At 35.7% G+C, this 24,532-nt stretch overlaps 5 protein-coding genes and 2 non-coding genes across 10 annotated transcripts; 4 read left to right on the forward strand and 3 right to left on the reverse strand.

Moving 5' to 3' along the window:
• The first annotated feature begins 55 nt into the window (after window positions 1-55).
• On the forward strand, window positions 56-3,818 carry LOC130667974 (uncharacterized). 2 transcript variants are annotated; one of them, XM_057469934.1, is made up of 6 exons: window positions 56-254; window positions 352-544; window positions 614-765; window positions 1,424-1,909; window positions 2,127-2,370; window positions 3,502-3,818. In XM_057469934.1, exons 3-6 carry the CDS (start codon window positions 699-701, stop codon window positions 3,716-3,718), a joined length of 1,014 nt encoding a protein of 337 aa, XP_057325917.1. In that variant the 5' UTR covers window positions 56-254; window positions 352-544; window positions 614-698; the 3' UTR covers window positions 3,719-3,818. The 2 variants fall into 2 exon arrangements, with proteins under 2 accessions (XP_057325917.1, XP_057325916.1); XM_057469933.1 differs by having other exon boundaries at window positions 114-267.
• Window positions 926-997, reverse strand: Trnae-cuc (transfer RNA glutamic acid (anticodon CUC)). The gene has a single exon. It is a non-coding gene; the product is annotated as a tRNA-Glu (tRNA).
• A 2-nt stretch (window positions 3,819-3,820) lies between the features above and the next one.
• On the reverse strand, window positions 3,821-9,335 carry LOC130667971 (frizzled-2). 2 transcript variants are annotated; one of them, XM_057469929.1, is made up of 3 exons: window positions 8,128-9,335; window positions 7,609-7,991; window positions 3,821-6,499 (listed from the first exon to the last, which is right to left on the reverse strand). In XM_057469929.1, the coding sequence occupies exons 1-3, from the start codon at window positions 8,961-8,963 to the stop codon at window positions 5,964-5,966; spliced, it is 1,755 nt and encodes a 584-aa protein (XP_057325912.1). In that variant the 5' UTR covers window positions 8,964-9,335; the 3' UTR covers window positions 3,821-5,963. The 2 variants fall into 2 exon arrangements, with proteins under 2 accessions (XP_057325912.1, XP_057325911.1); XM_057469928.1 differs by having other exon boundaries at window positions 7,609-7,994; window positions 8,128-9,334.
• A 506-nt stretch (window positions 9,336-9,841) lies between these two features.
• Window positions 9,842-19,830, forward strand: LOC130667973 (uncharacterized). Of its 2 annotated transcripts, none has more exons than XM_057469931.1 (2): window positions 9,842-11,290; window positions 17,090-19,830. In XM_057469931.1, the coding sequence occupies exon 2, from the start codon at window positions 17,090-17,092 to the stop codon at window positions 18,233-18,235; it is 1,146 nt and encodes a 381-aa protein (XP_057325914.1). In that variant the 5' UTR covers window positions 9,842-11,290; the 3' UTR covers window positions 18,236-19,830. The 2 variants fall into 2 exon arrangements, with proteins under 2 accessions (XP_057325914.1, XP_057325915.1); XM_057469932.1 differs by having other exon boundaries at window positions 9,842-10,894.
• Window positions 11,839-13,620, forward strand: LOC130668615 (trichohyalin-like). The gene has a single exon (XM_057470970.1). It carries the CDS (start codon window positions 11,839-11,841, stop codon window positions 13,618-13,620), a length of 1,782 nt encoding a protein of 593 aa, XP_057326953.1.
• A 1,563-nt stretch (window positions 19,831-21,393) lies between the features above and the next one.
• On the forward strand, window positions 21,394-21,465 carry Trnae-uuc (transfer RNA glutamic acid (anticodon UUC)). The gene has a single exon. It is a non-coding gene; the product is annotated as a tRNA-Glu (tRNA).
• Window positions 21,466-21,935: 470 nt separating this feature from the next.
• LOC130667976 (frizzled-like) lies at window positions 21,936-23,135 on the reverse strand. Its single transcript, XM_057469935.1, has 2 exons — window positions 22,577-23,135; window positions 21,936-22,470 (listed from the first exon to the last, which is right to left on the reverse strand). Exons 1-2 carry the CDS (start codon window positions 23,031-23,033, stop codon window positions 22,388-22,390), a joined length of 540 nt encoding a protein of 179 aa, XP_057325918.1. The 5' UTR covers window positions 23,034-23,135; the 3' UTR covers window positions 21,936-22,387.
• Window positions 23,136-24,532: the final 1,397 nt, after the last annotated feature.

Consider the following 24,532-nt stretch of genomic DNA (forward strand, 5'->3'; position numbering starts at 1 on the left):
TGCCATACATACAAAACATGCGCGCGTTTCTTATATATTTATGTATACCTATAAATATATCAATGTCTAATCATTTTTATTTCGTAACTTTGGTTAAAAAAAGATTTATCGGGTTATCAATTAAATAAACACTTGTCAGTAAATATTTACCGGGTTTTGAATTTTTAAAAATACCGCGGGAATTTTAAATTGTTAATACAATGTAGTTAATAAATGTTGAAATTATTTATCAAGAGAATTATTTTGAATAATAAGTAGGAAATTAATGTGATTATTTGCATAGATTTAGAAAACGGGTTTTTTACGTCATATATTTGAAAAAAAATAATAATAATTATATAAATTTTACAGGTTAGTAGTGGGGATTTTTCGAGGTCAGGTTTTTTTCGCAGTGGCAGGATTTGTAACTGTAGCTGTGGACAAGACAATATTGTATTGATATATATATATTCATATTAATTACATATTTTAATTATATTCATTGAATTTATTCTGGTGCATTCTCTTATTTCATATCGTATCAAATGTCACTTTCGTTAAATATGTAAGTATTTATATAAATTAAAAATTATTTGTCAGATTTCTAATTCACTATTTTTTTTTTGCGGCGCAGTTTACAAGTCAAAAAAATTAGGTTCAACGTATTGTTGTAAACATCTGGTTTGCTGATATATTTATTTATTTGGTGATCAATTGAAATGGCTCTGTCAAGAATTAGATGTTCAAAAGAATTTTCATCTGTTTTAAATAAATTTAATCATACAGGTAATTTTTTAAAAATATATTTTTATTGTGTTTATAATAATTGTAATGTATAAATTAGAATAACTTTCTATTTTTTGTTAAACTAAAATATTGTTGTATCGAATGAGGTAAAAAAATGATTTTGTATGTTTTGTAAAATAAAAAAATGCAAAAATTAATTTTCCGGTACCGGGAATCGAACCCGGATCGCCTGGGTGAGAGCCAGAAATCATAGCCACTAGACCATACCGGAGGGTGATTGCAAACCCTGCAGAGAAGCAATTTGATTTCACAAATTAACCGAAATCTGCCCTGATTAAGAATTGATTTACGCCATGCTAAGTGTATATCTATATATTAGTCGATTCAAATTGTTTTAAATCATTTCAAATTATTTTTCTTAATCAGGGTGATTGTGAATCTTTGCTAAATTGCAGTTTTCTTTTACAGAATTTATCAACTAATAGAACCTCATACGGTTGGAAAATTTCAATACCTAATTTTTGTTACTAAACTTCTTACACGTAATTCTTATAGAAGATATAGTCGAAATTTTTTGTATTACTCTAATTTCTATTTTTACTGAACGTTTTGCGTGACAACTTGCTAATTTCTTTATGTAAAATTATAATATACATTTAAAACTGTGTAAAGTATTGTACATGTGTTGAATTTACAGTTGACGCACATTCAAAAAAATTAATTGAATTTAAATATCCAAATATTCCGAAGACTGTCAATTTTCATCTATCACGTGTACGTAATTATCCAGAAGCACCAAAAATACCTTTGCCACTCAACGTGTCTGAAATATTCGGTAATGAAACTGGTCGATTTACTCCAGAGCGTGCTAGAGACATAACAGCACCAGTTTTATCGCTGATGAATGGACCCAACGGAGCGTCCAATCGCTTGAATTCGTCAAGAACTTGGGGTGGATTGAGATGTGTTGACTCTCATGTTGCTTCTTATGATTGTTTTGGGGCTGTGAGTCTGAACAGTAGCATGCAGACGATGGTTCCAAAGCCCTTCTGCTCAGTTGGAAAGTCAACTTACCTAAACATGCCTGGTGGTCAGTGGGCCAGAGACGGAAAATATATCGCCCAAGACATGCAAAAGTCCCATTATGCTGTTCTGAAGAATCAAAAGTCAAGTTTTTCTAAACGTAAGCTTTAATAATTATCTTTTTCTAAATAAAATAGACTTGATTTTATTATTTCGTACTGAAATATTTAGAAGGATTTAAAAAATAAAAACAAATTAGAAGCTTATAAAATTTTCACCTCTGCTTCAGTAGCATCTGAATAATTTAACACTCGGAAAATATATCGGTGGTGGAGGTCTACTATCGCAATCAATTCCCAGTCAATTTTTACGCTTAGGTACTTTATCATCGACGATTTATCAAGTACAAGTCGCTCAGTATTCCACGGATACTAATAAACAAATGGATTCAAAAGATTCATCAGCTTCTTTGCCACCTTCGTCATCAAACGACAAAAATGAAAAATTAACAAATGGTCAGAAACTTAAAAAAGCTGTTAAGGATTACGGGAGTACTGTAGTTATATTCCATATAACAATTTCATTGATGTCACTTGGTATTTTTTACGTTATTGTTTATAGGTATGCTGATATTAACAAGCTTTCTATTGCTCATAATCATAACTATAAACTCTTACAAAATATTTTATAATAAAATTCATACCACATTGTAATTATTTATATATCGCGTTACTATTTAAAAAAATACTCATTATTTTATACGCTCTTTTGGTTTTAAGTTATCTACAGTCAAAAGGGTATATATTTTTTTTCATTACCAATTATTTTGCAGACTCATTTCACAGCTGAAAATTGAAAAAAAATTTGAATGCTAAATTATATGCCCTTGTTTCAAAACTTTTGGTAATTATATAGAAGTAAGGCTGCTAACTTTTTTGGAAATATAAAAAAAGTATTTGAGTTTTTAATGTACTTTACAAAAAAAAAATATGATAATAACCCAGAAAATAGTTTTGATAGAAAAATACTTGAAGAACTAAAAAAACTATGAAATTTTTGATATAAAAGTGAAAGAAAAAATAGATAACTCAATTTTTCGACCAATCATCACTAAAGATTAATAAATCCGCCGACAAGCTGAAAAAAATGGTACCAAAATAAAGTACGTATCTCAAATATTTTTTTTTTATCGCAAAAAATGAAGGCAGCCCCACTTCTATATAATTGCCAAACTTTCTTTCCAATTTTTAGTTTCAAAATAAGTCTCCAAAATTGGTAATGAAAAAAAAAAGTTATGCCCTTTTAGGAAGTTCCCTAATGCCTAAGGGCGTATAACAATTTTTTTTTTTTAGGAATTAGTAACGCGATACATGATAAATTATTTTATTATAATTTTTTAATGATATATTCTGTTTCTATTAATTGAAATGACTTATGATTATCCGAGTTTCGTGACTAATTGCCACTTCATCAGGCTCTCAAAAACCGTCACACAATCAAACATCAATATCTTGCTTACAAATCTTATATAAAAGCTGCATCTTATAATAATTAAACAAAGGTAACAATGTCAATAAACTATAAAATAAATTGAATAAAAATTACATAGTTTATGTTTAAGATTTAACAGCCAAACCTGTGCTATTAGTCACGAAACGTCGCTTGATAAAAATGTGTCGCTAACATACACGAATTTATTGGATCCTTTACCTCCGAAAATCATAAAAATCATAATTTGAATTTTTTTTTTAGTGGACTAGACATTCAAGCATTCGTCAAAATGCTTCCCGGTAATTCAAGTGAACGACTGGAGAATGTTATGGCAAACTCATCAACATTTCTAATAGCGTACGCAATACACAAGTTATTTGCTCCGGTAAGAATATCAATAACTCTAGGAGCAACACCATTCATCGTAAACTATCTGCGAAAAATTGGTATTCTTTCGAAAAAAGTCACTAAAACGTGACCTTAATACTATAAATATAGATTATAAATCTTTTTGTATGAGAAATAATAAATAGGTGGAGGGTTTTTTTTTAATTTAATAAAATAATGCCAAGCAGAAATGTATGATTGTTTCATTTTATTTTCATTATAATATAAAGAATATAATGCTTATAATTTTACACAATGTTACGTATATAATATGACATCTCGTGTATAATGTATGACAACATAAATACACAGCGTACTCTAATTTATTTAGATCTCTTTTTTTGTCAAACCATAATTATAAATTTCTTTTGATTGTTTAAACATTTAAAACCATTTTAAAAAGCACATACTTGCATACAAAACACACACACACAAATATATATATATAAAAGCTCGACAATTTTTTTCCTTGGACGATTTTTTTTTAAAGATTCACATTCACAAACATAACTGCGTTTTTAATTTTTTTACTCTTTATTACAATAATTATTACTTTTGTTCAGGATAATTAATTTATTTAATTAATTAATTATTACTTTTGTTCAGTTTAACATCTTACCTAAATTGAACGATTTCTTTTTCATATATTTACATATGTTATTTAAAAAAATATTATAATACATAGCAAAAGCTGCACTTATATACAATTGTTACCTGAATAATACAGCAGCACGTATTTTCATTTTTTATATTTAATTATTTTAAAAAAAAAGTCTATAAAAAAATTCAAAGTCTTAGTCTTAATATTGGATTAGTATAAAAAAAAGATTCATAGTATCAAGTCTTGTTTTTTGTTCGTTAAAAAAAATTGTTTAAGGAACGAGATTACTTTTGATGAAAAATTTCCGAAAAAAATTATTTTCGAAAAATTATTTAAGGCCATTCTCAGACAGTGTCCGCTTTTTAAAAATTTTTAATGACTGGTCATAAGTGTTGCAAAATTTTATCAATTAATTAAAAAAAAATTAAAGCATTGAGGGAAGTCTACGGTTTTTGTGGCGCCGTCAAATGACCGCGAATTCTTGTAGAACTTGAGGAAATAAGACTTTTTTCAAATAGCAGTACCTTTTTCAAAAATGGACTAATTCAGACATTTCTTTTTTCAAAATTTTTATCGTTAAATGTACTTTTCGGAAAAAAATACAAAAAAAATGAAGATATTAAAATCTATGAAATTTTTCACTTTTTTTAAAAAATCACATTTTTCTCGAAACCTAAGCGAGATATCAAAAAATTTAAATCTTTCAAAAAGTCTTATTTCGTTGAGGAAACCGTAGAATCCCCGTTAACTGAAATTTAGAAAATAGATTTTCATAAAATTTTCACGTTAATTTTACAATTCGAATTTTCAAATTTTATAGGCTAAAAATTATTCAAAAAAGTTTTTTTAACTCCTAATTGATAACTGTAATTTTTTTTTAATTCTTAAAATTAAGCGCCAGTTTTTTAAACCGGGTTTATTTTTAATCCAAATTTAAATTATTATCGCTGGTATATCTATACATTATTTTAGCCTACAAAATTTGAAAATTTGAATTATAAAATTGGCATAAAAATTTTACTGAAATTTATTTTCCAAATTTCGTTTTACTTCTAATTGATGTCAACTATAAGTAATTTTTTTCAAATTCTATATCTCGGCGAAATTGTCCTCTTTGCAATTAAGATTTTAATTTTTTTTCATTAATTAATAAAATTTGAATACAATGACATTTGAGTCATTGAAAATTTTTAAAAACTGGGGGCACATTTTGAGAATCCCTTTAATGGACGTATTGAGTATTAATATAAAATGAGTATATTGAAATTTTGAGCATTGTAACAGATCTATTTCAATCATCATTGCGATAATTGTCTTCGGAATTAAATTCTACTTAAACGTAATTATAATTAATAATAATAATAATAATAACAATAGTTATAATTAAATAATTAATGAATACGAGCTTAAATAAATTGGCACGATGCTAAAGATAATTTAGTGATTGACTTTTGTTGAAGACTAATAATAATAATAATTTAGATTAACAGAAACCCGATCACAGCACGTGCGTTAAATGATTTTGATTGAAATAATAATTGATAATAAAGATAATCAATAAAAAATAAATAAAACTAATGAGTAATTGATGATTAATAATTGAATAGTTGTGGTGATTTAAATATAAAGTAAATTAATCACGAAAGTATAGCCGTGGATATTTAAAAAAAAAAGAATATTAATTGAAAATATATCAATATTGTCATAAATGAATAATTGCAAGTCTTTTTGTTAATTAAACGTATGCCTCGACGCGACGACCACGTATGTGATTTATAAACTGTCTCCAGCTGGTGAGAGTTTTGCTAGACCAGACCCAAAAGCTGCTAGTGATGCCTACAATCATTGCCATCAAATACTTAATCATAAATACCGGAAATTCAGGGCGCACTGGTTCGGGTGGTCCTTTACTGAATGGACACGGTATTGAGTAGTAGGATTTAGTCAATTGTCCTCTGCACATGTCGTCATGCCAAGTCAGCATCCAGTCATCAAAGTAAGCTTGCTCGTAAAATAAACAGGCGATGACAATCAGCGCTGGGACGGTGTACAAAACGGAAAAAATACCGATTCTTATCATTAGTTTTTCAAGTTTGTCTGTTTTGGTGCCGTCGTGTTTCATCACGGTGCGAATACGGAAGAGTGAGACGAATCCAGCTAAAAGGAAAGCCGTTCCCAGGACGAGGTAGACACATAGAGGAGCTAAGACGAAACCTCGAAGGGCATCAACATTCCATATTCCAACGTAGCACACTCCGGACAGTACATCACCTGTATTATTTAAATAAAGTTATTAGTTTTATTGTTGTTTTAAATGCTATGGTGTCATAGCAAAGCTGAGCCATCTTGGCCACTTGAAAAAATTTAAATAAACACTTGCAAACATTACCATGGTCATGGTAAAATTAACATTGGTTATGATACAAATTACTGTGACCATTGTAAATTTTAGTATGGTCATAGTAATTTTTACGTGTTCATTTAAATTTCAAGTGGCGAACATGGTCATACTATGACACCATACACGGAGAGATTATCATTGGTTTAAATGCTATGGTGTCATAGTAAAGCAGGATACAATTTTAATACAACTGATGTCAATTTTACTGTGGCCATGGTAATTTTTCCATATGTTTATTTAAATTTCCATCAAGTGGCGAACATGATCCAGCTTTACTATGATACCAAACATGGAGAAATTATTGTTGGTTTAAATGCTATGGTGTCAAAGTTGGACCATGTTAGCCACTTGCAGAAATTTACCTAAACACTTGCAAAAATTACTATGGCCACAGTAAAATTCACAATGGTCACAGTAATTTTTAATACAGTGGATGTCAATTTTACTATCCCTGGTGGAAATTTTTTGGACTTTTCTCTGAATGACTCTGAAAAAGTCTTTAAAACTTTAGAACTGAGTTTTTCAGAGAAAATTCCGAAAAATTTCCACCAGGGATGGCCATGGTAATTTTTCCATGTGTTTATTTAAATTTTCATCAAGTGATGAACATGATCCGGCTTTACTATGATACCAAACACGGAGAAATTATCGTTGGTTTAAATGCTATGTCATAGTAAAGCAGGATCATGGTGGCCACCTGCAGAAATTTAAAACATTCGCAAAAATTACCATGGCTATAGTAAAATTCACAATGGCCACAGTAATTTTTAATACAACCGATGTCAATTTTACTATGATCATGGTAATTTTTCCATGTGTTCATTTAAATTTCCACCAAGTGGCGAACATGGTCCGGCATTACTATGACACCATAGCATTTCAAACAAGAATAATTTCTCCGTGTGGTATGGGTTGTTGTTGAGGATGATGATGATGATGATGAAGTTTGTAAGGTGTAATAATAAATTTAAAAAATTACCGTCAACTTTGCCCATAGCTAAAATAGTGACTGTTTTGATAGCCGGAGCCGCCCAAGCAGCAAGATGGAAGTACTGTGAATTAGCTTCAATAGCTTCGTGTCCCCATTTTAATCCGGCAGCTAAGAACCACGTGAGTGTAAGAATAACCCACCATATACTTGATGCCATCCCGAAGAAATAAAGTACCATAAATAGTAGAGTGCATAGCTCGTGTTTAGTTCCTTGCGTTATCGTTGATACCATTTGCACTTGTTGCATATTATCTGGGGGTGGGAGAGGTTGTCTGCAGGCGATGTTATTTTTTGCAGCCCAACCCACAACGTATACCAGTGCAACCATCAGATAGCACACTGATAAAAATATTATCGGCCTCTCGGGATATCTACTTATGTAAATTAAAAAATAAATTACGTTTACTTTTTTATCATCTCATTAACAGATAAAATATCCAGACAGTATTAAATTACTCTGGTAATTATAATTTCATTTAATTGATAAATTAATTATCAAATACTTACCTAAATCTGTCGGTGTCAATAAGAAATGTGAGGAATGTAAAAAAACACGATGCTGCGCAGATTGATGCCCAAGTACCGATCCAGACTCGGGCGAATTGTTTTTCTTGTTCGGTAAAAAACATTTCATTGCACGGAGCCGCGCAATTTGGAATTGGTTTTGTTTTGAAGTTCAACGAGTACCCGTAGCTGTCAGGTACGTGAAACTGAACAGGACAAACAAATTTACGATTTTCATACTCAGACACGGCGATGGGGTTCCCGGCATAGGGAATTTGCCCGTCATTCCAAGCAGGTCTCAGTTTATGAGGCGGTTGGATTGTCGTAGACAACCTGGATGATGATGACGTCTCGTTATTCCCAACGCACAGTTCATTGGGGTCCCCGTACTCAGGAAGTTTCGAGCACTCGAGACTCGGTGGCCATTGGAACCCAAAGTTTCTCATTATCCGTTCGCATCCGGCTCTAGCTCGTTCGCAAATAGACCGACAAGGCGGCAGTGGTTTTTCTAGAATAGTGCAAACTGGTGCATACATCAAGCACAGGAAAAAACGCAAGTCCGGACTGCAGTGTACTTTTACCAGAGGCGCATACTGATGTATATCCTGGCCAGCATCTTCCTGCTTCTGATGCTTCAATAAATTTGGCATTATCGTTTCATTGTAAGGCAAATGAAGGCATAAATTAATTGTTATTGCTTCACATCTACCATGATGTTTAAGCTCTTCCTGTACTTCAAGTGCTGCTGTTGTTCCGCCCGTTATTACAATACACCCGAGGACTACACTAATCCCGATAACGAGATCCAGCGCCCAATTCCCCATCGTCCTCTTCCTCATTCTCGTCCTTTTTTTTTGTAAATCTATTACTCGACCTTTTTTTGCTCCTTATTACTTAGCACATACACACCAGCAAGACTTCTGTCGCGTACGGTCACCACACTTGTAAATCCCTGATGATAAAATACATTTTTAGTTATAGTTTTTTTTTTTCATGCACTATTTATTCATTAGTTTTATTTTATATGGCGTTTTTTTACGCACTGATACCCCCTGTGGACCCTGTGTCACTACACATACAATAGACGGCGAACAAACTATGGACGCGCATAACACGGATCAACATGAATATATATGAGTATGGAGTATAGAGTATGGGATAGAGATGGAAGAACGCTGGTAAATTTTTTAAAAGCAGTCGAGTGTTGCACTCACTTTATATTCCCCTTCTTCGGCGCCTGACACTGGCTGTAGTAAATCTGCTCAAAAGTTCCAACGGACTATGAAGTTGGCTCTGGACCCTCTGGACTCTGAAGTAGGCTGATTAAATTTTGTTGCTCCAGGATACAGTCGTCAACCTCAGCGACCTCGCTGAGGGGTAGTCTACCCCCTCTGCTGTCATTATCCTCAAGTTTGTAGACAATCAATGAGTATGAATGATGATCCTGAAGTTAAGCGACAATTAAAAATTTTCGGATTTTATTGTCAAAAATTCAATTTGAATAAAAACAAAACTAAAAAAATACACAGGTAGAAAATCTAAAAAACTGTAAGTGCAATTTTTAAAAATATTTTTTTTTTAAATTTATTGTTTTCAAAAAAATTCAAAAATTTATTAAACGTCAGCTAACTTCAGTATCATGTATGAATATGATACTGAGGTCAACCGTCGTCTAATAATTTTTGAATTGTTTTTTAAAACAGTAAATGATGTGATGGTGGAGTGGAGTGACCCAGTGAAACAAAACAGAGGACACCTGTGATTTCTCTAAAACTAGTGCTACTACACTAGTTACTATGATTGTTACTTAAAAACTATTATATTATTGCTATTTTCTTATACCTATTGACTTAATACTACTTATCTACTAGTTATTATTCTTACATCTACTAGACTATCGTTTATGCTTTAAAAAAACTAGGACTAAAATTCTAAATATTATGTTCCTTTGTTTAAACAAATTAATTACTACTATACTTATACTACTCTATTTATCTATTGACTTAAATTATGGTTCTATTTCATATGACTTATACTTTTGTATATAATATTCTTTTCATTTTCTTACTTTATTATAAACAGTATTATTTTACTTTAACAATGAGTTATTATTATTATTTATACTTATATGGCTGTGTTTTAAAATCTAAGTCGAATGAATATACCGAGATATAAAATTATATGGATGTACGGTATAAGTATGTGAATGCGCGACCGAGCGAAAATTATTCTAAGTCCTGAGCACCAAAATCAAAGGAAATAAAATAAAAACGCTTATATAGGTTTCGAATAAGACGTTTAAAAGTTTTAAGAGATTGAAAGAATTATAAAATGAACAGAAATACGAGAAATATTGGTGAAATTAAAATAAACTTTAATATTTCAATCGTTCATTCTTTCATTTTCTATCCGTCCGCCCGGATTATCGTCGCTCACACGGCTAAGTTCTCGGGACTTAGTATTTATTTAACAGCTTAAACGAATTCTTTTCTTTTAAATTCAATTTTACTTTGGATAAAATTATTTTTACTCGATTTCCTTTGACTTATTAACTCGGGACTTAGAAAATATTTTACAACAGTAGACTCTCGATGTCAACAACAGAGGGCGAGGGAATTTATTCCCGTTCACCTCTACAACGGGTAGATATAGAGATAAGACCGCGCATTTAAGCCCGGAAAGGCAACCTAGTTCTCCAGAGAAGTTGTCTGAGAAGACCATTCACGGACAACTGACGGAAACTCTCGTACCAGGCGTCCGACCGGACCAGGTAAGTGCAGTTTTTCATTCTCATGGAGGGTTGAGGGACTCCACCCTGAGGCCTTCTGCCGAGGGGTGGTGGGTATTTGGGAACCGAGTAGGTGAGGGTCTGTTGGAGACCATCCACTGATCCTCATGGGATGGGACTTCGTGTAGGGCCGACGGGGTAGTCGACCAGACTCCCCTGAAGCACCCGGGGAGGGGTAGTACCGCGTGGTAGACCGCGAATCTTTTGAGTATGTGTGTGACCGTGTAACCGTGTAAACCGTGTATAGATTGTTTAATTAGCAATAAACCGTGTAAATTGTTGAATAAACAACAAGCCGTAATTTTATAATATTGAAACCGCGTTTAATTATTAATATTAATTATTGTAAGAGGTAGTAGAAAAGGGCTGGAAGCCATTGTAAGTATTAAATAATAAATCCTAGTTTCTTATTTCTTTTCTAAATCTGTGTTTTCTTTCTTTTAAAAAAAAAAAGAGTTTCTTTTGTTTAGTTAAAGTAAAGTTTTGTTGACTTGATTAATTAGCACTGGCTATAAATTAAAAACCCCTTTTGAACCCTGGACTCCGGCGAGCTAAACCAAGCAAAAAGGGGTAGTTGGATAATTTATACAGTCTGATTTAAGAGATTAACCATTACTTCTTTTGATTGATTAAATCGTTCATACTTTTTACTCACTAATTTTCTTTCAATATATATTTTCTGTTTCGTCTAACTTCTGACTTTCTGGTGACATACAAAACTGATTTGACGTCTTTCTGTGATACTAATTAATTAATTACTCTTCGACTATTTTATAATTAAAACCCAATTATACCCGTTACAAATTTTGGCGCTCGAACAGGGACCTGACCGCGAATAAATCCAGAGTTAACGGGTACCGCGAAAGTTTTATTAACATTTTTTTTTCTTTCCCTTTTCATTTGTGTCATTTATTTCCGCTATAATTATGAAAAAGCAACCGGTAACCGGATCCCAAACGTGGGTATGGTCGCTTCGTAAGGACGCCCTTTTAAAAGAACTCGAGAAATACCCAGTGAACATCGAACCGCAGGCAACGTTATCAGAATTAAGATTTCTTTTGCGAACGGAATTAAATAAAGCGAAAGCCGCGAACGCAGGTCGTGCGGGTCGGTACGATAAATTATTAGTCGATCTCGATCGTTCCGAAGCCGAATTGGACAACCTCGACAACTCAGACGACGGCGCGACGATTGAAGACCCTGAGAACGACGACGAACACCCGTCAGACGAAGACCGGGGCAGTGTGGACCAATCACCTGAGACAAGAAATGCCCGACACCGACAAACCCGAGAAGAACAAATTCGGGTTGAGATTGAACGGGAAGAACGTGAGAGGTTTGAAAGAGAAGAACGAGAAAGAATCGAGGCAGAAGAAAGGGAACGAATGGAGAACGAGAGAAGGCAACAAGAGGAACGAGATCGTCGAGCACGGGAAGCAAGGGAGCAAGCAGAGAGAGAACAGGCTGAAAGAGAACGAGCCGAGAGAGCAGCGCGGGAAGCAGCAGAGCGAGACGACCAAGAAATACGTGAGCGTTTGCGACAAGAAATCCGGGCACAACTCTTACGTGAACGCGAAGAACAACGGGCGCGTGACGCGGGTCGGGAAGAGAGAGAAGCGAGAGTGAGACGTGAGAATGAACAGCGAGAGAGAGAAGAACAGGAATTACGTGCTCGGTTGCGGGAAGAAATTCGTGAGCAAATATTACGCGAAGAAAATGAGCGACGCGAACGCGAAAACCGAAACCGGCGGACAGGTCACGAGTCCATGGAAGTAGCTGAACCCAGAGCTGGTTCCTCAAGACAAGGAACCCCGTTACCAAGTCGCGCTCGACAGTCACTATTGGTAGATGACTCCGTCGAGCTTCGAAAGAGGGACTTGGTACGGAAATGGGGCGTCGTATTCAATGGGGAACGCGACGTCCAGGAATTCCTGGAACGGCTGGAAGAATTGGCAGAAAGCTATGGGTATGAGATGGACCACTTAGTGCCATGCATCCCGATTTTGCTCCGGGAAAAAGCTCTCCTCTGGTACAGAAATAACAAGAGGGATTGGGTTTCTTGGGAAGACTTCGTATCGGATCTAAAAGCTTTTTACCTGCCTCCAGGACTCGAACTAGAGCTGGAAGAACAAATCCGGAACCGCGTACAAAGATCGACCGAAACCGCGGCAGAATATGCAACCAAATTGCAAACACTAATGAGAAGACACGGTCAAATGTCAACCACAGCCCGTCTTACTCGTTTGTATCATAATTTGAGACCTGAGTATCGCCGATACATTAAACGTACGGAATTTACCACTGTTCCGGAACTTTTACGACTCGCGGGTGAATATGAACAACTCGTCGCGCAGGAAAGAGCCCCTCCGGCCAAAGAAACCAAGCAACCACCCCGGAAACCGGTAAAGACCGCGACACAAGCACCACTCGAAATTTTCGAGTATAACTGGCGAGAGTGTTGTTGGAGATGTCGACAACGGGGACATACTAAGCCTGAATGTACGAATCAGTGGGTGAAATTTTGCATGCGGTGTGGTAAAATGGGAACGTTTTCCCGAGATTGTCCCTGCCCAAGACAGGGAAACGCCGAGAGGACCGGTACACGCTCCCAAACCCGGTCCGTGATTCCCCCGGGAGCACAAAATCAAACGAGCAACGCGCCGAGAAGCCCCGAGCCGAAGGCAGGCAATTCCAGCCAACAGCCGTAAAAACCAGCGATAAACGTCCTTTTGCCGAGATCAGACTCGGAAACGCGAAAATCCATGCATTAATGGATACCGGAGCGACCGCGTCAATTATTTCTGAACACACGTGGCATTTCATCCATGCAAACAAACTATACACGCGCTATGACTCAACGCCAGTACAAGGATCAACCATGGGCAACCATATTGTACGATCAACTGGTACCGCGTGGGTTACCATAAGACATGAGAACCGAGAATATACTTTGCCGTTTCATGTCATCACTGCGTACACGAGTGACATGCTTCTGGGTATTGACAATTTGTCAGCAATGGGCTATCAATTGATACGCCAACCTGGGACATTTGACTGTCATACCCTCGATATAAAGCATGATATAGAAACAGCCCGTAAAGAAATCAAGACTTGGCTCAAATTGGATGAATCAATAACTGGCCCAACCCGGTGTGCGACCCATAAAATTAAAATTAAACCTGGAACCGAACCGGTAAAAACGCGCTACTTTCCGAAGAACCCCAAAATGCAACAGATCATGAATGAAGAAGTTGACAAGATGCTGAAAGATGGAATCATCGAACCATCAAACAGTCCGTGGAATTCCCCGGTCGTATTAGTGCGTAAAAAGGACCGGAAATACCGTTTTTGCGTTGACTTCCGCAAAGTAAACGACGTATCCGAAAAAGACGCATTCCCAATACCCCACGTGAATGCATCTCTTGATAAATTAAGAAAGGCAAAATTTATCAGTACCATCGACTTGAAAAGCGGATATTGGCAGATACCACTGGAAAACGAAAGCAAACCAATTACTGCTTTCACGATACCCGGACGTGGTCTGTTTCAATTCCGTGTAATGCCTTTTGGACTACATTCTGCTCCTGCAACGTTCCAGCGAGTAATGTACGAAGTCCTGGGCGCTGATCTCGAAGCTCACGTGGTAGTATATTTGGACGATATAATAATCGTCAGTGAAACCCTTGCCGAGCACATGGAAATCCTGAAAAAGGTTATGACACGACTTCGCACCGCGAACTTGAAATTAAACCCCGAGAAATCCCACTTTCTAAAACAAAGTACCGTGTATCTGGGCCATGTCATCGACGAACAAGGAATCCGAACGGATCCGGAAAAAGTTAAAGCAATTACCGAGATTGCTCCCCCGCGTACAACTAAAGAACTGCGCCAGTTCTTGGGAATGATATCCTGGTATCGACGGTTTATTCCCAACTGCGCAGACCTGACCAAACCATTGACTTGTCTTCTGCAGAAAAGAAAACGATGGAAATGGGAAACTGCTGAACAAACGGCGTTTGAAACCCTGAAAAACCATCTAAAATCGGACCCCTTATTGGTTCCCCCGGATTTTTCTAAACGTTTCGTACTACAAACGGATGCGAGCGACGTTGGAATAGGCGCTGTCCTGACACAGGAACACGACGGCGCAGAAAAAGTCGTCGCATACGCGAGTCGATCGTTAAACAAAGCCGAGCGGAATTACAGTGTAACCGAGAAAGAATGTCTTGCAGTGGTCTGGGCGATTCAGAAAATGAGACCATACCTCGAAGGGTATGAGTTCACGGTCATTACAGATCACCAGTCACTGAAATGGCTCCGATCAATCGAGAGTCCGAGTGGTCGGGTAGCCAGATGGAATCTTTACCTTCAACAGTACGAGTTTGACGTCGTTTATCGGAAAGGGAAATGGAACAAAGTAGCAGACGCGTTATCGCGAAGCACTATTACCAATTCCGACGAAAATGACCCTCACGAACCGGAAACCGATTTAATTCTCGAAGCAGTTGACCTTGGCGATTCTTGGTATGAACGAACGGTCAAAGGGGTCAAGAATGACCCTCAAAGATACCCCGAGTATTGTCTGAAACAAGACTTATTATATCGGCATCGATATCATAGCCTAGACTATGCAGACCGAGGCAATGTCTGGAAACTGTGTATTCCAGCAGCGGGAGTGAGACAGATCATCCGCGAGAACCATGATGTGCCTTCGGCTGGTCACTGCGGAATCGCTAAAACGATTGCTCGGGTGTCCAGTCAATATTACTGGCCGCGTATGAGAGCCGAAATTACTGAGTATGTGCGGCAATGTGTGAAATGTCAAGCATATAAAGCCTCACAGCAACCACCATCGGCCCCAATGGGGACAATTCCGGCCCTGAGGCCATGGTCAGTGGTGGCTGCTGACGTAATTGGACCAAAACCGCGATCCTCACGGGGAATGTGTTATTTGGTAGTCTTTCAAGACAAATTCACAAAATGGATAGAAGTCCAACCGTTACGGCAACAGACAGCCTCCGCGATCACCAACGCGTTTAAGGAACGGGTTCTGCTACGTTTTGGAAGAGTAGAGACAGTTATTACCGACAATGGTACCCCTTTTGTCAGCAAAGAGTTCACTTCTTTGCTCCAGCAATTCGGGATAAGACACGTCCGAACACCCCCATATTCGCCGCAGTGTAATCCCGTTGAACGTACGAACCGGGTAATTGGTACAATGATCGCGCAGTTTGCCGGAACAAACCAGAGAAACTGGGATAAGCAAGTTCCGGAATTTGCCTTCGCGTATAATACTGCGAAACACGATGCCACGGAATTTTCCCCGGCATACCTGAACTACGGTCGCGAAATACAGCCTCCGTCATCGGTACGATCTCGCGCCGAACAAGGGGAAAGCGAGGTGTACGACCCTCATCGGGCAGCGAAGACTCTGGAGGACACAATGGAGTTAGTCAAAGTAAACTTGGCACAGGCTTATGAGAGACAAGCCAAGTATTATAATCGAAAGCGAGGTTCTTGGCAACCAGTTCCTGGGGATCTGGTCAGCAAGAGAGAACATCACTTGTCATCCGCGATTGATAATTTTTCGGCTAAACTCGCAGAGAAGTTCGCTACGGGCTTTACCGTGACGAAAGTCGTAGGACCTTCGGTATACGAAGTGACCAAGGAAGGTAAAACCTTCACCGCGCACCTTAAAGACCTAAAACCCTTTCACGAGGGAAATCCCCTGAAACCTGACCGCGACCTACTTGACCACGAACAACTTGACCACGACCACGAACAAACGGAACCAGAATTAGACGAAACTTTGCAACCGCGTCGTATAACTCGGGCTATGGCGAGAAAGGCTAATTCTCCCCCTATCACCGGAGACCCGGGTTGAAGTGGGCCACCCCGTAAAAAGGGGGTAAAATTAGGATCAGTTATTCTGTCTTTGAGGAGTTTATTTTTTTTTTATGATAAACACATGTAAAGATAAATTATATATATATCATTTTTATATATATAAATCATATGTTATTCACTTTAAATGTTTTTTTTTCTCTTTTATTCTACTACCTCGTATAAAAAAAAAGAGAACCGTGTAAACTCTCAGTTACGTTTTAGGAATGAATGAATGAATGAAACAGTATGATTATCACTATTGTAAACCCTTTTGAAAACTATTGTATATAGATGCAAGCTTCAACTATCCAAGAGTTCACGATGGAAGAGGAGATGGAGCTGTTAGAGCGAATGGTCCAACAACAGCCGTGCCTGATTTTGGAGCCAATCGCCGAGCCAACCACCGAGACAAGCACCGAGATCACCACACTCCCAACTACCTCAGCAACTACCTCGTCAAGTACAGCCACCAATACCCGGAAAAGGCCCGACATACAGCTAAGGGAGGTCCAAAAAGTGAAGTACCACCTGGTCAAAAAGGTCGAGCCATACGACCCGACCAAGCCCGGTTTCAAAAGGCCAACCAAAAGGCCCGTAATTCGGCCAGCCAGCGCCGAAATAATAAAACTTGCCAAACCAGTAAAGGCGACCACCAACCCGGGCCCACTGGTAATCAGCGGTCCCCAGTCAACGGCCGAACTGGTTGGGGAGAGCCCCCGTGGGAAACACAACGATCCCACGAGCACCAACCTCGATACTGGCCACGTCAGCAGTAAGGAGCAGCTCGACAACGACGATGCCTTTCCCGCTCGAGCCACAGCGAGTTTCCCTAAGAAGAAACGGAGGATAGGGGGACAGAGAAGGGAATCGACTGCGACCAACCCGGGCCCACTCGTAACGAGCAGTCCCCAGTTGGGCAAATTGATCAAAAAGGTAAATCCAGTGATCAGGAACGAGGCGACAACCACGACGAGACCTATTAAAGTAATTGTCACCAACCCGGGCCCATTCCGAAGGAACGGTCCCCAGCTAGCAACAATCGAACCTGGGAAAACAAAGAAAGGACTTGCTACCAACCCGGGCCCATCCTCAAGGGACAGTCCCCAGCTGGCAACAACCATCAACGCTGGCTGGATTGACTACGATGACGCACCTCTATTAGCCGACTATCCGGAGTACGTTGAGTCCAGCCCGGAGGATCTGTTTCCGCCACCGAAAAAGGTCCAGACACCGTTGCAGCGGCTACTGGCAGCATTGACCCCTCTAGCCGAAGTAAGGCCAAAGACTGTGGCCAAGAAGGCAAGTTTTACCGCCTACGATGAAACATTGAGGGTATACAAGGTGACTCGGTATGTAAAAGGTCCAACGCCGAAGATAGAGCCGACGGGGAAGACTGTCTGGGACATGCTGGCCAGACTCAGGGAACGAGAGGAATAAAAAGACAGGAAGAAAAGAGGATAGCAGGCTATCCCCTTTTCTTTGTTGAGGTAGGAGGGGTGTGATGGTGGAGTGGAGTGACCCAGTGAAACAAAACAGAGGACACCTGTGATTTCTCTAAAACTAGTGCTACTACACTAGTTACTATGATTGTTACTTAAAAACTATTATATTATTGCTATTTTCTTATACCTATTGACTTAATACTACTTATCTACTAGTTATTATTCTTACATCTACTAGACTATCGTTTATGCTTTAAAAAAACTAGGACTAAAATTCTAAATATTATGTTCCTTTGTTTAAACAAATTAATTACTACTATACTTATACTACTCTATTTATCTATTGACTTAAATTATGGTTCTATTTCATATGACTTATACTTTTGTATATAATATTCTTTTCATTTTCTTACTTTATTATAAACAGTATTATTTTACTTTAACAATGAGTTATTATTATTATTTATACTTATATGGCTGTGTTTTAAAATCTAAGTCGAATGAATATACCGAGATATAAAATTATATGGATGTACGGTATAAGTATGTGAATGCGCGACCGAGCGAAAATTATTCTAAGTCCTGAGCACCAAAATCAAAGGAAATAAAATAAAAACGCTTATATAGGTTTCGAATAAGACGTTTAAAAGTTTTAAGAGATTGAAAGAATTATAAAATGAACAGAAATACGAGAAATATTGGTGAAATTAAAATAAACTTTAATATTTCAATCGTTCATTCTTTCATTTTCTATCCGTCCGCCCGGATTATCGTCGCTCACACGGCTAAGTTCTCGGGACTTAGTATTTATTTAACAGCTTAAACGAATTCTTTTCTTTTAAATTCAATTTTACTTTGGATAAAATTATTTTTACTCGATTTCCTTTGACTTATTAACTCGGGACTTAGAAAATATTTTACAACAGTAGACTCTCGATGTCAACAACAGAGGGCGAGGGAATTTATTCCCGTTCACCTCTACAACGGGTAGATATAGAGATAAGACCGCGCATTTAAGCCCGGAAAGGCAACCTAGTTCTCCAGAGAAGTTGTCTGAGAAGACCATTCACGGACAACTGACGGAAACTCTCGTACCAGGCGTCCGACCGGACCAGGTAAGTGCAGTTTTTCATTCTCATGGAGGGTTGAGGGACTCCACCCTGAGGCCTTCTGCCGAGGGGTGGTGGGTATTTGGGAACCGAGTAGGTGAGGGTCTGTTGGAGACCATCCACTGATCCTCATGGGATGGGACTTCGTGTAGGGCCGACGGGGTAGTCGACCAGACTCCCCTGAAGCAACCGAGAATGGGGGTAGACCGCGATTTTAGACCGCGAATCTGTTAGGTATGTGTGTGTGTGTGTGTGTGTATACTTTGTGTGACCGCGTGGAATTATTAATAACCAGCGGCATTTTTGTTATTAAACCGCGTTAAAAGTATGGATATTATTCTATTGTAAAGGTAGTAGAACTGAGCATCGGAGCTCATGTAAAAAAAAGGTTTTGTTTGTTTTCTTATTTAAATAAAGTTTGATTATTGTTTATTCGAAAAACTGTGTATAAATTAAAGACCCCTTTTGAACCCTGGACTCCGGCGAGCTAAACCAAGCAAAAAGGGGTAACTGTTTATAATTATTTTACAAATTACTGATTCATTTAAGTTCTGATTTTCCGATATGTAAAATGATCTGTTCGTAATTAATTTGGGTTATATTTAATGTTTGATGACTAATTTAATTTAAAACCGGTTATAATTTTACTCGTTACAATGATAAAAAAAAAATATTTGAAAAAATTGCACCTATAGTTTTTTAAATTTTCTACATGTGCATATTTTTATTGTTTATTTTTTTGTAATTCTTTTTTTTTAAATAAATTCCGAAAATTTTTAATTTTCTGTTAACTTCTGGATCATGTATGAATGGATGATTTTGAAGTTAGTGACAATTAGTAATTTTCGGATTTTTTTTTAAACAAATCAATTATAAAAAATAAAAACTAAAAATATGCACATGTAGAAAATTAAAAAAACGGTAAGTGCAATTTTTTGAAATATTTTGTTTTTTATAATTTATTGTACGAAAAAAATCCAAAAATTAGACGCCGGCTAACTTCAGTATCATTAATGCAGTTGACAATTGTCAATTTTTAAAATTTTGAAATATATGAATTAAATGTAAATTGAATAAAATTTTAAAAAAGCGCATTTATAGAATTCAAAAATCAGTATGTGCATGTTTTTTTTAATTGTTTAATTCGTTAATTTGTAATTTAAAATTTGTCTTGTATCTGCTACATTCACACTCATGCAGACGAGATAATTTATAAATTTGAAATAAATAAATAAATTAAATAAAATAATGAATTTTGAAAAAATGCGTGTACTGATTTTTCAATTATGTAAGTATATGTATTTTTTAATTTTTATTCTACTTACACTTTATTTATTTATTCAAATATTTCAAAAATTGACACTTGTCAGTTATGACACTCGTGACAATTAACAATGTTAAGATTTTTTTTTTAACAAATTAATTAAAAAAAAAATCAAGTAAAAATATGCACATGTAGAAAATTAAAAAAACTTTAGGCGCAATTTTTGAAATTTTTTTTTCATAATCTGTCGTTTTTAAAAAAATTAAAAAATTATTAGACGTCAGTATCATCTACTATCTGCTTGTTTGAATTAAATTTATCGACAGTGACACCAATTGCAGAATTTTGAATTGTCAAGTAGAGGTCAGCAGAGTTCCAAGGATAGAATTCCTGTACCCAAACAGGACGCCAGATTGAGCTACTTGTCACATTTTGGGCTACTTCGTAATTAATTAAAATTATTTAAATTGTAATTTTTATGATTCTTAAATTAACCGACAATTTTCGAATTTTTTTTCAACAAAAAAAGCTAAAATTATGCACGTGTAGAGAATTTAAAAAAACTATGGGTATAATTTCTTTTTTTATTATTTATCGTTTTGAAAAAAATCCGAAAATTATGAGACCTAAGTTAACTAGTATCATAATTTTTTTAATTTATTTTGATGAGTGATAATTATGCGCATTAACAAGTAGACTACTATTGAAAAAAAAAGTAGAATCTCCAAAGCATGAAAATTGGAGTCAATAAATAAGACATAACACTGTGTAGTTGTCACCTCCGGTATAGTGTAGGGGTTATCATTCCTGGTTTTCACCCAGGCGACCCGGGTTCGATTCCCGGTACCGGAAGATTTACTTTTGTTTTTTTACATTCAAAAAATTTTTTTTTATTTTTACCGCAGCAATAATAGTATTAAATAATTATGATACTGAAGTTAGCCGACGTTTATCAATTTTAATTTTTTTATGAACGATAGATGATAAGAATAAAAATATTTTAAACAATTGCGCCCTTGATTTTTTTCATTTTCTACAAGTGCGTATTTTTATTTTTATTTTTTTTTGTAAGTAATTTGTAGAAAAAAAATCTCAAGATTGTTAATTGTCTGTTAAATTCTTATCATCACTAATTATTTACAATCTTTTAGTTAAAAATAGTTGCTGTCGTTGACGATTCTAATATTGATGACCGTGTAAAAAAGTCGCGGAATTCCGCAGGTGATTCGTTGAATATCATGTGGAAGTCGTATTTTGACACAAATATGAATTCCAAATGAATACACAAAGATAGTATAGAAATATAGTTCTAGTGATAGATTGTATGAAAAATTTTATTAGAACATCATTCAATTTCACACGTATTTACAGGTCTTATTACAAAAAATGTTTCAGGTTCCTCCTCAGTATCATTTTTTATGACAAAACATACAGTAATTAAATTATTAATTTCCGATATTGTTAATAATTTGGACGAATTGACACACAAATTCATTAAATTTTTCATTTCACAATACGGAAACAGAACGGATTGATTGACAAGGTCTTATTATTGCATAAAAGCTATTCTCACAATTTACAATACAGTTGTTATAATCACAGAAAAAATTTTTTATAAATTTTGTTATAATGCCAATACAATTATTTTAATTGTTACAGTAAATTACTATGGAAGAATTTGTTATTTTGTCACGTTCATAGAGTTCCGAGTCATAAACCATATTGTTTTTGAATAAACCCATAAACCTGGAAACTTTAAAAGGTTCCTGTAAGCTTATGAGCTCACTTCCTTCGTCCCATTGATCAAGTCATGACTTGGTGATTTATTTGTACTGGATTCTGAATTTACTGCGAATTCTAAAAAAATATTTTTTACTCAATCAATTAAAGAATTAATTGTTAGAAAAATTTATAGTACTAAGATTAAGTATAATTATGCTAATAACAATTTCTGATTTATTACCAACACACAAATTATCAGGATCACCGTATACTGGAAGTTTTGAGCACTCCAAATCCGATGGCCAATGGAACCCAAAGCTTATCATTATCCTTTCACATCCAGCTTTAGCACGTTCGCAAATGGACCGACAAGGCGGTAATGGTTTTTCTAAAACAGTACAAACTGGTACGTACATCGCGCACAAGAAAGCACGCAAATCAGGACTGCAGTTGACTTTTACCAAAGGTGCGAACTGATTTATTTCCAGACCAGCATCATCTTGATTTTGATGATTGAATGAATTTGGAATTACTGTTTGATTGTACGGCAAACGTGAGCATAAATTAATTTTTATGGGTTCACATCTGCTGTGAAGCTCCAACTTTTCTTGTACTTCTACTGCTGCTGTTTTTCCTTCAGTTATAAGACAGCCGAAAATTACACTGATCCCGATAATTAAATGGTTCCAGTTTTCCATCGTTATCGTTTTTTTTTAAATTTATTAGTCTTGATGCTTTGCTTTCAACTACTACAGCACGACTATTATAAAGTGTTTTATTACGCACTAATCTCCAGCTGTCACTAGCCACCTATTTAATAGATAACAAAAAAAACACTGCTTGAAATATCTATCGAAAAAAATTAATCTATAAAAAATTGAGATAATGACGTGGCGATTCCGAAATAGTTGATCATGAGGCTCAACAATTGTGAGCTTTTAATAAAAGTTGTCACCGCAGGGACAATAATTTAAATTATTTTTAAAAAAAAAACAATTTTAATTAATGATTCTGTCCTTCGTGTCCTAAATCTCTTCCTAGAGAAATCTTTTTGGTTTTTTGATTCCAGATGAAGTAGTCATGAGATCCTGCCTACCGCATGGAGACTTTTTTTAAGGTGACTCGGCTCTCCCTGTTACCACTGGCTCATTTTTAAATATTTTTTTATGAAAATTTAGCAGAATATTCTTGAAATGATGCTTGACAATGTCACAAATTTTTAAAATTTTTATAAAGAAGATTCTCTGAAAAAAAAATCACAAAAGTATCCTCTTTTTTTTGTATCTCAGTCCCCTTTCCTCCATTAAGTTCCATGCGCTCGCGGAGAAAAATGTTGGCTCAAAACCTAACAATTTTTATTATGCTGTCGACCAAACTTGAAACAGGAAGTGAAAAATTATTATGCCGCATCACAATTATTATAATGGATGAAAGTAATTGTTATTAAAGCTTATTGATAAGTTTCTCGCGCGTGTAAGTGTTGTGATACAGCCTAATAATTTTGGTATGAGCACAATAATTTTTTGGTTGCTTCCCTTCCTGTTTCAAGTTTGGACGACAGCATAATAAAAATTGGTAGTAGTCCAGTAAAATAAAACTTTTTTTTGTCTACAATAAAGTAGTGAAGAAATTTTTTCAACCACCCCCTGGGTAAGGTTGAAAAAACTTAAAAAAAAGTGTTTTTTCAAAATTTTGAGAAAACGGTAAGAGCTAGAGAAAAAAGTCCTGAATCAAAGTTTTAGAACTTTGAATTTTACATAAAAATGGTCCTTTGACTTTTTTGGCTATTGTTAAAATTAACGGAGTTAGGGTGGCTAGAAGCTAGGGGATGATTGTTACAGCTTTAAAAAATCATAACTCGCTGAAAAATGAAGATAATTAAAAAAATTTTATTTTAATAGATTCGAGCCAACATTTTTCTCCGTGGCTATTTGTTGATTATAGACGAGCCTTTGATTCTATACCTCTACCCTCTATTCGTAGAATATATTTTGGAACTAAACAAAAAAAAATTAATTAAATAGACATCGAAGTCCTGTATTAATTAATTATTAAATGATTAATTACAAAGGTTAATTAATAAATAAAAAGTTGATTGATGAGTTGTTTTGATTTTATTTCTTTGTCCCATATAATACACAGTATTATTTAAAATTATTTTCAAAGATTGCCTAGTGGGATGACAATTTACAAATTC

This window comes from Microplitis mediator, chromosome 5 (assembly GCF_029852145.1).
Source record: "Microplitis mediator isolate UGA2020A chromosome 5, iyMicMedi2.1, whole genome shotgun sequence".
Taxonomy (NCBI): Eukaryota; Metazoa; Arthropoda; class Insecta; order Hymenoptera; family Braconidae; genus Microplitis; species Microplitis mediator.